General features: G+C 33.9%; 1 protein-coding gene across 3 annotated transcripts in view; it reads right to left on the minus strand.

Annotated features, from left to right (window-relative positions):
* slc4a10b (solute carrier family 4 member 10b) overlaps positions 1 to 14,104 on the minus strand; it is a 66,274-nt gene that overhangs the window by 14,444 nt on the left and 37,726 nt on the right. For all 3 annotated transcript variants that reach the window (XM_059500648.1, XM_059500647.1, XM_059500649.1), the window contains 5 exons: positions 11,559 to 11,747; positions 8,143 to 8,231; positions 6,348 to 6,505; positions 6,180 to 6,267; positions 933 to 1,079 (listed from right to left, as the gene is read on the minus strand). In XM_059500648.1, the coding sequence (XP_059356631.1) occupies positions 933 to 1,079; positions 6,180 to 6,267; positions 6,348 to 6,505; positions 8,143 to 8,231; positions 11,559 to 11,747 (671 nt within the window). The remainder of the gene's footprint in view (positions 1 to 932; positions 1,080 to 6,179; positions 6,268 to 6,347; positions 6,506 to 8,142; positions 8,232 to 11,558; positions 11,748 to 14,104) is intronic.

A 14,104-nucleotide genomic window follows, 5' to 3' on the forward strand; every position in this document is an offset into this window, starting at 1 on the left:
ATATATATATATATATATATATATATATATATATATATATATAATTATATTACATAATTTTTTTTTTTAAATGTTTGTTGAAATATCTTATGCCCCTTATCAAGGCTGCATTTGATTGATCAGACATACAGTAAAATTGTGAAATAATATTACATTTGAAAATAACTGTTTTATATGTTAATATACTGTAAAATGTAATTTATTCCTGTGATGCGCAGCTGTATTTTCAGCATCATTCCTCCAGTCTTCAGTGTCACATGATCTTCAGAAATTATTCTAATATACTGATTTGCTGCTTAGAAATGGATTTACTATCACATGTGACTAATTTAATTCATCCTTGCTTAATGTAAGTGTTAAACAGTAGTGTAAAGGATTTTATTGTGCTTTTTTTAGAGAGAGAAGCTCCCCAAAAAGTCTTCTTTTTGTTTTCCGTGATAGAAACAAGTCATGCTGGTTTGGGACAGCATTACAGCAAGTCAGAATTGTAATTTTGGGGTCAGTTATCTCATAACTGGGGCATGACAAACAAATCATTTAGATCATCAGGTTTCAGATGAAACACTGTATGGTCAATCTGCAAGATGCTCATATATCATTGAACAGCATAAATAAAGTCTTAATCCTCTCCTCAATATTTTCTAGATAGAGATTCAACTGCAAATGCTCTGTTTTAATCTTTAAAACCAGATGGAGACTCGTGGCCAGCTGTGCTTTTATAAATCATGTGCATTACATAAGTAAATGACTTACTGTACATACTGTACACGTGGAAGAAAACACTGAATTTGACTTAGCAAACAGTTTTTCATTTTATATTAACCACAATAAAGGAGGAATATGTGTGATGAGCACTTCATGATGCTTTTCTATCCTGCGTTTTCTTACTGTATGTTTTTTCTGGTTCATACAGTAGTTTCTGTTCCACTGACCTGGGACGGGACGTTTTTTGGCGGCTCTATCCTGATGGACGGGTCCCATTCTCCTGGTGGCAGGACTGTAACTTGGTCAAGAAATTCATCAATTCCAGCAATCAGATCATTGCGATCTTTAGCTTTATAGGCCACGTCATGGAAAACCTACAAAAAACACAACCAGAACATTCTTAGTCAAAAATCTATGGTTATCGACTTCCACCACAAAAAAAAAAAAAAAAGAATAAAATAAAATAAAAAATTCTGACCTTTTTTCATTTATATATTATATTTCTATAAATATCTAACTTTGATTCTGGGAGGAAAAAAAAGTCATTTATAACATAAACTTACAACTGCAATGAAAAGTCAGAATTCTATGATAAAAAATGACAATTACTTTTCATATTTTTTATATTTCATGGCATAAGCAAAATTGAGAAATACAGTAAATTCAGAAATTGGATGGAAAAAAGTCTTTGAATTAAAATAATTAATAATGAAAAAAGGGTAGAACTGCAAGATGTACAAATTTATAAAATTCTGATAAAAAGTCAGAATTACAAGATTTTACTCAGAATTTTGAGAAAAAAGTCAGAATTGCAAGATATAAATTCTTAATTATGAGAAATGTCAGATTTGAATGATATAAACTCAAAAAAGTCAGAATTGAAAGATATAACCCCCAAAAAAGTCAATTGAAAGATATAAACTAAATAAAAGTCAGAATTGTAAGATATAAACTCAATAAATAGTCAGAATTGTAAGATATAAACCCAAGAAAAGTCAGAGTTGAAAGATATAAACTCAAAAAGTCAGAATTGTAAGATATAAACTAAAAAAAGTCAGAATTGAAAGATATAAACCCAAAAAGTCAGAATTTAACGATATAAACCCAAAAAAAGTCAGAATTGAAAGATATAAACTCAAAAAAAGTCAGAATTGAAAGATATAAACCCAAAAAAGACAGAATTGAAAGATATAAACCCAAGAAAAGTCAGAATTGTAAGATATAAACTCAAAAAAGTCAGAATTGAAAGATATAAACCCAAAAAAGTCAGAATTGAAAGATATAAACCCAAAAAAGTCAGAATTGAAAGATATAAACCCAAGAAAAGTCAGAATTGAAAGATATAAACTAAAAAAAAAGTCAGAATTGAAAGATATAAACCCAAAAAAGACAGAATTGAAAGATATAAACCCAAGAAAAGTCAGAATTGTAAGATATAAACTCAAAAAAAGTCAGAATTGAAAGATATAAACCCAAAAAAGTCAGAATTGAAAGATATAAACTCAAAAAAGTCAGAATTGAAAGATATAAACTCAAAAAAAGTCAGAATTGAAAGATATAAACCCAAAAAAGTCAGAATTGAAAGATATAAACTCAAAAAAGTCAGAATTGAAAGATATAAACTCAAAAAAAGTCAGAATTGAAAGATATAAATTCAAAAAAAGTCAGAATTGAAAGATATAAACTCAAAAAAGACAGAATTGAAAGATATAAACCCAAAAAAGTCAGAATTGAAAGATATAAACTCAAAAAAGTCAGAATTGAAAGATATAAACTCAAAATAGTCAGAATTGAAAGATATAAACTCAAAAAAGACAGAATTGAAAGATATAAACTCAAAAAAAGTCAGAATTGAAAGATATAAACTCAAAAAAGACAGAATTGAAAGATATAAACTCAAAAAAGTCAGAATTGAAAGATATAAACTCAAAAAAAGTCAGAATTGAAAGATATAAACTCAAAAAAGACAGAATTGAAAGATATAAACTCAAAAAAAGTCAGAATTGAAAGATATAAACCCAAAAAAGTCAGAATTGAAAGATATAAACTCAAAAAAGTCAGAATTGAAAGATATAAACTCGAAAAAGTCAGAATTGAAAGATATAAACCCAAAAAAGTCAGAATTGAAAGATATAAACCCAAAAAAGTCAGAATTGAAAGATATAAACTCAAAAAAGTCAGAATTGAAAGATATAAACTCAAAAAAGTCAGAATTGAAAGATATAAACTCAAAAAAGTCAGAATTGAAAGATATAAACCCAAGAAAAGTCAGAATTGAAAGATATAAACTCAAAAAAGTCAGAATTGAAAGATATAAACTCAAAAAAGTCAGAATTGAAAGATATAAACTCAAAAAAGTTAGAATTGAAAGATATAAACTCAAAAAAGTCAGAATTGTAAGATATAAACCCAAACAAAGTCAGAATTGAAAGATATAAACTCAAAAAAGTCAGAATTGAAAGATATAAACTCAAAAAAGATAGAATTGAAAGATATAAACTCAAAAAAGTCAGAATTGCAAGATGTGTGAGATGTAAACTCAGAACTCACACACACGCAAAAAAAAATCTGAATTAAAAGATATAAACTCAAAATTGCGAGATCTAAACTCAGAATTCAGAGAAAAATGCACTGAAACATTTTGGACATTATTATTCCATTATTCTGTTTGTGTTTCATGAAAAAAAAATTGGTAAATAAATGATTTACATTTTAAGATAAGCTATTTCTTTGAGACTTCTTATACTGGAAACCTGGTAGAAAAGTACATAAGACATTATCGAAGAGTGTGAAAATGTGAATAAGATGTTGCCTTAGCAACATCAAGCAGCAGCTTGGCACGAGGGTGGTTTTCTGGCTAATTAGCAGTCATTTGCATGTTATTAGGGCTGTTCTGGAAGTTTCCTCTGCACCTCAAAGACTAAGTGAGACAGAATGTGCTGAGCTGTGAAAGACCTCAGGAGTCTCCAGCGCTCTCATCTCTGTGAGAACGCTTCAGTCCGCATCAAATCCAGTTGATTCAAGCTATAAATGTGAGGTGTTTTTACAGACAATGCAAAGCAAAGCAACAATTACATGATAATAGATGGAAATGTTCAATGTTGAGATATATTTATTAATCTTAATAGATCATTCCTTCCATGTAGTACATTCCTTCTATTCATTCCTTAAAGGCACAATATGTAATTTTTCTGCTTTAAAAATAGCAGATATCACTATATCTATGATATATATATTTTTTTTGTTGTGTACTTACATTATCCCGACAGTTTCCACGAACTTTAAAATCCGGAGAAAATTATAGTTTAATTAGAAGACACGGCACGTTTCTTTATTTCCGTTTTGTCGCCCGTCTATGGCGTCATATAAACTTTGACCCCTCTAGTTTATCTAACTTCCTGCGGAACCGCCAAATACAAAGGTGAACAGAAGCAAAGACGAGACGAAGAAGAAAAAGTAGTAGCTAGCTTTGGTCGAGACTATTATATTTTATATTTATATTGTTTATATTCGTATTTATACCTCAATCAATAACTTAGTTATGGATCATGATTATGCTTTGCCTGCACGTTCTGTGAAGCGCAAACGTACGGGTGAAATAAATGACCTGAGAAGGTTTTGGGACAAGAGAAGAAACGAGACACGGGTAAATATTGGAGTTGCATTTCCAAGATAGAGAGAGCTTCGTGACAAGCTGAAACTACAGAGAGATGTTTATATTCTAATAAACAGGTATGCATCCATTCAGCTAACTGTATCTATCCGTATATTTTGTGAAACAACGATGTCTTGTGTAAAACGCAGACGGACTAGCTCTCATGTAGAGTATAATGTAAATCTACATGTGTTCTATATCTAGCTGGATAAAGTAGCTTCAAATGCAGTTCACTATCTTGTTCGATATCATAGTATAAACGTAGCCTAATTATAATCATTAACGAAAGGCAACCGTGTTTTTTTTACATATATTACCACTAGCTAGATGGAATATTGATTTGATAGGGGTCTGATAATTCATATATCTCTCCGTTCGAAAATACGTGATTGTCAAAATACTAAGGCCGGTGACACACTGGCTGCGTGGCGTCTCTGCTGCGTGCCAGAAGCGTGGCGGCTGCCTTGTGTTTTCTGTGTCTTTACACACCAGAACCGTGCCTGACGCGGCGCGGCGCGCTGCTGCTGCTGTAGGTGACATAGAGGGAGACCGCCGACAGACCAGGCGGACAACAATATCTATACTTCATGTTGAACATAAATATAAAGCCTACTGATAAAGGACACCGTCAACAGTATTGACGGCAAAATAGACTTATGTTTGACAGGTGCAATATTTGAAAATCGATAATTATTTATTTATTTTTTAAATTACATTTGTATCTGAATTTATGTCAACCTATAGACTTTCAAACATCAAAATGTCATGAATTAATATGTATTTGTGTACAAAATTACATATAAACATATTTTCCTATTATATTTTACCTGGAAACGCTTCCAACATGCGTGCGTGTTGCGTGAAAAATAGGCGTCGGTTCCATTTCTAGCATGCACACGTTTTCTGCGCGGCTCGAGTCGGGCCTGAGACACGCGTCTCACGCAGGCAGTCTGCAAGCTCTAACCTATTAACATGGGAGCCGAATTAAAAACTGACACGCCACGCAGCTGAGACGCTTGCGAAAATTGGGATGATACAATTTTAGAAAGTATAAAATTCTGAATATATAACAAAAAATAAATATATACGAAAAATAAGTATAATACCACAAAACCAGTCATAAGCATTTTTTTTAATTGAGATTTGTGCATCATCTGAAAGCTAAAGCTTAATAAGCTTTCCATTGATGTATGGTTTGTTAGGATCAGACAGTATTTGACTGAAATACAACTTTTTGAAAATCTGGAATCTGAGGGAGCAAAAAAATCTAAATGTTGAGAAAATCACCTTTAAAGTTGTTCAAATTAAGTTCTTAGCAATGCATATTACTGATAGATTTATGGTAGGAAATTTGCTAAATATCTTCATGGAACATGATCTTAATATCCTAATGATTTTAAGCATAAAGAATTGATCAATGCTATGAATTGTCTATTGCTACACATATACCCATGAAACTTATGGTCCAGGGTCACATATTAAAAAATAAATAAATTACTGAATCAAATGTTTTCAAATGTAAGTAGACTTTCCTTTTGAATATCTAACCAGTTGGATTGTGTCACTCTGATTCCTGTTAGATCAAATGACAGAAATTGATATGACAACATTTTTTTTTTTATATACATTTTTCAAATATATAATACATTTTTTGATCAAATAATTTCATGTTGACACATCAGACGTTCATTTTCATAAATGCAGCTCAATTAATCAGAGTTTAGAATTATACTCTTCAACTGATTTCGAATTATTCTAAATGCTAAAAAGTGAACACGAGAAATTCGTTAAACTGTAAAACAAGTTCATGCCCTCTTACCTCATCTGTCATTAAAGTAGCAATTGATCTGCCAATCTCGTGATATTGTGGTCCTTTACCCAGAGGCCCCAGCAGGATGAACAGGAACCTAACAGATCAGCCACAAAACACTAATGTAACTGCTGTCAGGTTATCAGTATGGACTAAGCTATCCAGTTCTATGCTCACCTGGTGGTGATGGGCACCTCTGCCAGGCCGTTCAGAAGTACAGCAGGAGATAGGCGGACAAATGCCACGACAGGCCTGTCCAGAAACTCCAGCTCTCCAACCAAAACATTAGAGGCCTCTGCACCCGGAGGAATCTTCTTCATGAAGTGCAGGTCTATCTACACACAAATCATTATGCAGAGTCAGCTTACTGCAGCACTACTGAAGATGAGAAATGCACATGCACACTGAGATCAAAGCCTGGCATGGATGTTTTTTAACAGGTTTATTATACAGAACAAATAGATTAAAATAAATTTGAGCCATCTGTGTAAAAAAAAAAAAAAAAAACATTACTCAAATTTTAACTACAATTTTAATGAAAATGCACAAAAAAAATTAATAAAAAAAAACTAATTCAAAATATAAATAGAAACAGTATCTCAATAATACAAAAAAAAACCTAACCTCAGTATTTTCAAGCCATAATTATGCAACCCATCCATATCTAGGATTCTAAGTGATTATCGCATCGCATCTAAAAGCTTGTGGAATTCTGGTTACTATGGAAATGCATTCTTAGACTGGTTTAGGGTCAAAGGTCAAATGATGTACAGAACCACAGAGATTATGTATGTTTGCATAACGCAAAAGGCCATGTGCTGTGTAAGATTTCAAAATATTACTCTCTCTGTTATTGCAGCATTTCATCATGACCCCTGTGACCCCTGACAGCACTGCAGCCGCTCTCTCATCTGTTCATGGGATCACAACATAATACCCACTTAATGCAAGAAACAGAACAGTCTAATGTCAGGTAAAGAGGGTTTCAAGCACAGTGTGTTTGAAGCGTAATCCCTCTTCACAGAGCAGGTCACACTGTAAAAGTCTGAAAACTTTAAGCTGCTAAACCAAATATGGTGAAATATTTATATGCAGTAAGATTTTCGTTTTTGCAAAGAAAATTTAAGAACGTCCATGAAATGTATGGAAATAAATGCATGCTAGAATTCTACATTATATATGACATTTAGCAAGAACATTCATGTACTTTTAATGGAATTGGTGATTTAAAAAAAAGATTTTATATATATATATATATATATATATATGTGTGTGTGTGTGTGTGTGTGTGTGTGTGTTTTTTTTTTTTTTGCACAATAAAAAATCTGTTTACTTAAACTACCTTTTAAAAGTTGAGGGTTAAGATTTTTTAATTCTTTTGAAAGAAGTCTCTTTTGCTCAAAAATCCTGAATTTATTTGCTCAAAAATACAGTAAAAATATTAATATTGTGAAATATTATTACAATTTAAAATAGATGATCTCTACATGAATATATATTTAAAATGGAATTTATTCTTGTGATGCAAAGCTGAATTTTCATCATCATTACTCCAGCCTTCAGTGTCACATCATTCATGTTAAAAGCTGTTTTTGCTGCATTTTTTGGAAACATTTTATTTTCAGCTTTATTGATGAATAGAAAATACAAAAGAACAGCATTTATTTGAAACAGAATCTTCTGTAACATAATGATAAAAGATCTTCAGGAGGATCATGTGACAATGAAGACTGGGGTAATGATGCTGAAAATTCAGCTTTGCGTCTCAATAATAAATTTCATTTTAAAATATGTTAAAATAGAAAACACTTAATTTAAAGTGCAATAATATTTCACATTATTGCAGATTTTCTGTCAAATTTAGGACATGCATGCAGCTTTGGTGAGCAAAAGAGTCTTCATTAAAAACATAAAAAAATGGTAATCCTTCCAAACGTTTGACACGTAGTGTAGTTTAATTGTGCATCATTACCTTGCTGAAGTCCACAGCACTGTTTTCGCGGCTCACGCCATTCTTGCCCTCTGTGGTCAGCGTTTGAGACTGCGGTGGAATCATCTGACCTGCAGACAGAAAGACTATCAATCAATCAATACTAATCAGCGTTAATCAGCCGATGAATGGAATGCAGCATAAGCATGGGAAGATTGAAAAGATTGTGTTTATGAATTGGTAGGAGAGAATGATTTTAATGGAGGTCTGTCATGATCTCAGATGTGTTTGGGCCATCACTATTGATCACTAAATCCATAAAGAGACATAATGAGCAGAGAGACGATGGCTCCTACTAATTTCACATTTTTGCCTCCAAAAATGGATATAAATAAATCACCAAGCATCACTTAATGGAAACCCGATTGCACTCTACTCTAAAGGCAGGTAAAGCAGCTTTCAGCGCATGAAGTAGCACCAAAGCCCTCAGTTAAGAGAGCATCTCACATGGCATGAACAGATTTGAGTTTATTAGTCATGCTCGCTGCTGTTTTAATGCAGCTTTGGCTCAGCGCTGCATGAATTACAGTACTAATGATGCTCTGTGCATCTGCACGGCACAGAACGAAGGGTCTGGTACACTTCATGCGTCAGCGTTAGCGTGTGGGAAGCTGGCAATCTTCCTAAACATAAGCCCTGTATAAAGGTGATGAATATTATAATAGCATTCACCTTCCTCACACAGTGCAAGATCATTTATCTGCAAAATCACACTGCTTATCTACTGGGGCAAATCGTATAACATAAATATATCACTATTGTATCAGTATACATTTGCTTTTATTTTGTAAATTCCTTTGGGCAAAATGCATAAATGTAAATTAATCAATTTAGCACCAGTCTTAAGTAAACTAAACAAACTAAAAGAAACAATAACTTTACTAACTTTACCTACATTTATTGAGTAGCATAAATGTAAGTAAGCTATTGATGCGTTCAAGTACTTAAAAGCCATAGCTAGTTATGTTTTTGTGCAGAAAAAAAAAAAACTAAGAAAGTTGTTTTTTTTGCCATCTGTGCTAAAACCAAGAGGAAATGATGCCTAATTGACACTTAACTTTTACATTTTATCCTTGTATAGCCAAAGAGAATCATGAGAAATGTAGTTATGTCATCCAATAGAATGAAAGTGAAAGTGAAGTGACATTCAGCCAAGTATGGTGACCCATACTCAGAATTTGTGCTCTGCATTTAACCCATCCAAAATGCACACACACAGAGCTCAAGGGCACCTAAGTCATGGTATTGAAGGTGGAGAGAGAACTGTACATGCACTCCCCCACCCACAATTCCTGCCGGCCCAGGACTCGAACTCACAACCTTTCGATTGGGAGTCCGACTCTCTAACCATTAGGCCACGACTCCCCTTAACTATCGCATTCATTTTCTCCATAAAGGAACTGATTTTAAAGCTAACAGATCATACAAGGCTGTTAATCGATGGTAGACGCTTTTGTAGAAACCAACCACCTTCATTAATTTAACAACAATTGTGTTTAAAAAGTGGAATTCCTGGTGAAAAACTACATTACCCATGATTCTTCAGAGAAATTTCTATCAGTCAGAGAATTCAAATAAGCACATTCCACCAAAAAAAAAAAAAAAGAAAACATCTTTGGCACTGCAAAGTTTCCCTATGCTTTCAAACGTCCTAAATATTTGTTAATATATACATACTACGCAATAAACATAACATATTTTGTTTCTATAATCTACACATAAATTCATAGTTTTATATTTTCTGTTGATTTTAAATGTCTAGTTCACAAAAAAAGTACCAGCGACAATAACATTTGGATGTTCATATGTATTTGTCTCTGCCATGACATGAATGAAGTATATTTGCAGTTTATTTTAATGAACATGTTCTCCAAAATGATTCTTTAAATCATTTCTCATTTTAGTTCCTGGAACTTTCTGTGCATTATTTTATGCACTTATGCATATTAAGTCTGACAGTCCACACAAATGAAATGTACTTAAAGGAAAGCGTCTCATCAGTGATTATTATTTTGGTGCCGTTTATGTGCACTCATCTCATAACTATGATCATTCTGACATTATCTGAATCCAGTATCTTATCAATATCTCCCTCCCAAAAATAAATAAATAAATAATTACTGATTCAATACATTCAGAGAGTTCATTTTAATGAACTGGTTCAGCAAAATGATTCATTTGAATCATCACATAGTTCCTAGAACTTCTTGTATATGATTTTATGCTTATAAAGTATGTATTTTAACATAAGAATGTCACTAACTCCCTAACATTTATCCTTGTTTTTGTGTCACAAATATGTTCATTTAATCATAATTTTTATTACATAATTATAATAAAATATATTGCTTCTTAAGATTGATTTTTACATTTGTAAGAGTTGCAAATAAAACAAAGATTACTGGAGTACATTTAACAAGAAAACACTATTTCATGTTTATCATGTTTGACTTAATGTCTTACTTGCTTAATTGTGAAATTGTCCAGCAATTTCTGAGAGAAAACTAATTTTACATCATATTTATTCCAGTGTACTGTAAATTATGTGTGGCTTGTTGCTTCGGCAAATCCTCACAATCATCTTTAGAGGAACAAGCAACTAAATGAATCCAGCCATGGCTAATGAAGAGGTTTTTAGCTTTACAACTTTTGCTAGTTGTTATTAATATAATCTCAGAGAACCATGCATTCTCAGAGCCTCTCTCAACATTTTAGACTACATTTAGTTTACCACGTGCATCCTATCCGCTGAGATAACCACCTTCACACATTATGTTTTAGGAAGCGCTAGAGCAGAAGGGAAAGTCTCTCAAGGTAAACGTTGCCTGGATCCAAGCCGTCGTCTCTGTCCAGGCTGAAGGAGGCGGTGGGGTTCTGGTTTGGGTGGGTGGATGTGGAGGATGGAGAAGGGAGAGGTGAGGTGATGGATGCACTGGATGAGCAGCACAGAGGCCAACATGGAGAACAGGATGAGACCTGCCCATCACTCCCATCACAAACAACTGATCGCCACAGAGGACACTTAAAGAGATGAGATGAAGCGCCTGTCACACACACACACACACACATATAGAGAGGAGACAAGACACTGAAACTCTGAAATGTGTGAGTGTTACAATCTAAAAGTATGGTTTTCTATTTTAATATACTGTAAGGTGTAATTTATTGCTGTGATCAAAGCTGGATTTTCAGCATCATTACTCCAGTCACATGATCCTTCAATAAAGACATTATAAATGTTTTTATTGTCACTTTTGATCAATTTAATGCATCCTTGCTCATTATAATACTCATTTCATATTCATTTACGGAATCCAAACTTTTAACCTAGTAGTATATAGTATTGATGCTATTTGCATATTGCATAATCAGACCTGCAACCGCCTTTATTTGAATACCGTTCTTGTCCATGCAGTTTGTCTCAGACTGTCTCTTGCCGATGTCGGCGAAAGAGCGGACGATGGGAATCCGATTGGCCAGTTTCTTCTGGTTCTGATGATGGTGCTGCTTCAGAAGAGCTTCTTTGACCCTCTTCCTGACATCCTCTTCAAGATGCCCAGCCACTTCCTGCTGGTCCAGCACCATTTCTGAGAAATCCAACATACAGCATCACAAATGATCAGCAGCAGAAGATTAAATGCATTATTATCACAAGCCTAAAACACACACACCTTATTTTTTCAAAATGTTAATACAAAATATTTTTAAAATTAAAATACTTAAAAGTTTTTTTAATGGATATAATCAATATACATTTCACACTTGTTGCATCACCATGGCATATTAACAAGTTGGCAATAATCTGATGTCATTTAGATGATCTTTTTACATTTATTGTAATTTTATACTAAAACGTGAAAAGTGGCACAGATGTGCAGCAGTATCGATCTGCCAAATGCTATATTCTTCTTCATATGTGCCACCAAAGTGTTAAGTATTCACTTAAAACCTGAATAATAAATAGAATGATAAATTCTTAACACAGCATGTCTGGCCAGTGCTTGATACAGAGCTGGTGGGATCTTTAAATGGCTAATCTGTGCTAAATGTTTGGCAAGAACCTCATCTGTGTCTATTTTACAGATGTTCCTTGAACTCTGCATCAAGAAACTGACATTGATGTTGATGACGAGTGATGGAGCATCTGCTCAGAGATCCGGAAGATGCAGAACAGCTTTGAGTAATGTAAAACTCACACGCTTAAGAGAGTGAGGTGCAAACACTGTATAATGTCATGACTGACTCGAAGAGATAAAGAAAATTTCCACAGCGCATTCACCTCTGGAGGCTTGTTCTAGTGCATTGAAATTACATAAAAAGTACAGTTTGTGTACAGACAGAATACAATACAATACAATACAATTTTATTTGTTAAGCACATTTAAAACAACCGAGGTTAGCCAAAGTGCTGGACACTGACATAATTGCAACAGATTTTAAAAACACATAACATGAGCACAATACACAGTTTAAACAAGTGACAAACTAAAATAATAAAATGCAAAGATGAACTCTCAGGCTGGTTTAAAGGCCAATGAATAAAAGTGAGTTTTAAGTCGTGATTTAAAACTGTCAAGGCTGGGAGCCACTCTGACACGCATAGGCAGATCATTCCACAGCCTAGGGGCCACGACTGAAAAATCTCGATCTCCCCTATTTTTAAGTCTTGTTCTAGGAACGGATAAGAGTAGTTGGTCAGCAGACCTCAATGACCTTAGAGGAGCATGCATCTTCAGTAGATCATCTATGTAAGCTGGGGCTTGACCATGAAGAGATTTAAAAACAAACAATAAAATCTTAAACTGTATTCTAAAACAAACAGGTAGCCAATGAAGAGAGGCAAGAACAGGCATAATGTGCTCTCGTTTACGGGTACCTGTAAGGAGTCGAGCGGCAGCATTCTGAACTACTTGCAATCTAGAGAGAGAGGCCTGGTTAACTCCTATATATAAAGCATTACAATAATCCAGGCGAGTGGTGATAAAAGCGTGTATAACCCTCTCCAAATCTTTGAAAGATAAAAATGGCTTCAATTTGGTAAGTAGTCTAAGTTGAAAAAAACTAGCTTTTACTACAGAGTTTATCTGTTTCTCTAGGTGAAGATCACTATCCATCTTTACCCCAAGGTTCGTTACCATAGACTTTACATAGGGCGTCAGGGGTCCCAAGTCCAATTTGGAGGTGCTAGTAAAACTGCTAGGTCTGAAAATCATAATTTCAGTTTTACTTTCATTAAAATGTAAAACGTTTAAAGCCATCCATGCTTTAATATCATAAAAACACTCTAACAGCCTATTTATCGAATCCTCACCCTTACATTTTATAGGCAGGTAGATTTGTAAATCATCTGCATACAGATGGAAACTAATGTTATGCTTTTTTAAGATGGAACCTAAAGGAAGCAAGTAAAGGGAGAAGAGAATCGGCCCCAAAATAGAGCCCTGCGGTACTCCACATGTCACTGGTGCTGCTGGTGAAGTAGAGCCCCCATACCCAACTTTAAACACTCTCGCTGAGAGATATGATCTAAACCATTTTAATACAGTGCCTTTAATCCCCACGTTGTGCTCGAGACGCGAGATAAGAACACTGTGGTCAACCGTATCAAAGGCTGCTGTAAGATCTAAAAGCATCAAGATTGAAGAATCTCCAGAATCTGTTGAAATCAAAAGATCGTTAAAAACTTTTATAAGTGCAGTCTCTGTACTATGAAATGCTTTAAAACCAGACTGGAACACCTCAAGAATACCATGCAGATCTAAATAGGCTTGTAACTGCACTAGGACTGCCTTCTCTAAAATCTTGGACACAAAAGGAAGTTTTGAAATTGGACGATAATTTGAAAGAACTGAAGTGTCCAGATTTTGTTTTTTGATAAGGGGCTGCACCACAGCCTCTTTAAAACAAAGTGGCACATAACCAGAAGTCAGACTACTGTTTATGA

Source organism: Carassius carassius, chromosome 19, assembly GCF_963082965.1.
Source record: "Carassius carassius chromosome 19, fCarCar2.1, whole genome shotgun sequence".
NCBI classification, from domain to species: domain Eukaryota; kingdom Metazoa; phylum Chordata; class Actinopteri; order Cypriniformes; family Cyprinidae; genus Carassius; species Carassius carassius.